Raw genomic sequence first — 1318 nt, 5'->3', positions numbered from 1 at the left:
CGTACGCTCTTTAACATGGCGCAGGTCTCCGGCCTGCATGCGCAGCTTCGTGAGGCGGGGGTGCAGGAGGTCCTCAAGGCGTGTCTTAAGCGCGAGGATCTTCGTGTGGTGGACGCGGCTCGGGGTACCTTGCTGCAACTGGGTGAGCTGACGGACACCGCCGCCACGCGCGCTCTCAAGGTGTCGTGCGCTGACGTGGCGCCGCCAGCGGCGGCGGGGGCCGCAGCCGGCAAGGGCGGCGTCAACGGCAATGACGGTGCCGGTTCCGCCGGCGGCGGCGGCTGGACCGGCCCGCCGCTGTACGACGTGTTTTTGAGCCACAAGCGCACCGACGCGCGTGACTTTGCCCGGGCGCTATGGAACTTGTTGGTCAGTAACGGCTACACGGTATTTTTGGATTTCGAATTCAAGTAAGTGGTTCAGGATGAGGGGGACGCGGAGCGGCGGGGGAGCAGTGAGCAAAATGCTAGGGTTGGGCGGCCAAAAGAGGCCAAGGAGTGCTGGTGCTGGCGCGTTTTTGATTCCGGGCGATGATGAGACGTTCCCCCCACACAATGATGATTACTACTCCCAAAATGCCTATTGCCGTTCGCAAATGTCACACATTTGCTGACCCCCTTTTTTTCCCGCAGCATTGGCGCCCCTCCTCCCCCCCCTCGAGAGCTCCCCCCGGACTTTCTCTTCTTCGTCCGTGTGATGATTTTGCTTTTCCCCTCCCCGCCTCAGGGCTCCTGATAGCTCCCACCAGCATATACATATCGCTGACCCCGCGAGCACCCTCAGAGCCGCACTGCAGCTGCGGAGTCCCTCTACGCACTCCGTTGCTGTCGTACATACACTGCTGCTGTACATACACACCCTCCGCCCTCCACTCTCCACCCTCCCGGCCAGCGTCAGGCCGATCCATGGTGGATCACGGGGATCGATATGTAGCAAATACAAACAGAGACACACACGTGCCAGCATCGCCATCTCCCTCATTGCGGCTTTTAGATGATTTACAAACACGGCGACCCTCCCCCTCCCCCGCCCGGCCCCCTCCCCCGCCCGAACACCGTGCAGGCAAGAGCTGGGGAGCCTTGAGGAGATGGTGGGTCATTGCACCCACTTTTTGTTCATCATGACGGACAACGTGTTCAAGAGCGAGTGGTGTATCAAGGAGCTCGTGGTGGGTGCTTTGGGGGGGAGGGGGGGAGGGGCGAAGAGGTGGCAGAGAAATTCCGGTTTTGAGGAGAGAGGAAGGGGAAGGGAAAGGAAATGTGCTCATGTGCTCATGTGCTCTCTCCAAACCGCCAGCGCTCGTGAATTGCGGTAAAAA

General features: G+C 60.5%; 1 protein-coding gene across 1 annotated transcript in view; it reads left to right on the top strand.

Moving 5' to 3' along the window:
• The window catches only part of VOLCADRAFT_92135 (TIR-containing protein), a gene marked incomplete at both ends in the record, with an annotated part of 15988 nt that overhangs the window by 6719 nt on the left and 7951 nt on the right, over positions 1 to 1318 (top strand). Inside the window, 2 exons of the mRNA XM_002951573.1 lie at positions 46 to 410; positions 1063 to 1168. Coding sequence (XP_002951619.1) covers positions 46 to 410; positions 1063 to 1168 — 471 coding nt within the window. The remainder of the gene's footprint in view (positions 1 to 45; positions 411 to 1062; positions 1169 to 1318) is intronic.

Source organism: Volvox carteri (assembly GCF_000143455.1).
Source record: "Volvox carteri f. nagariensis unplaced genomic scaffold VOLCAscaffold_24, whole genome shotgun sequence".
Lineage (NCBI taxonomy): Eukaryota > Viridiplantae > Chlorophyta > Chlorophyceae > Chlamydomonadales > Volvocaceae > Volvox > Volvox carteri.
This window is presented reverse-complemented; position numbering and strand designations above follow the sequence as displayed.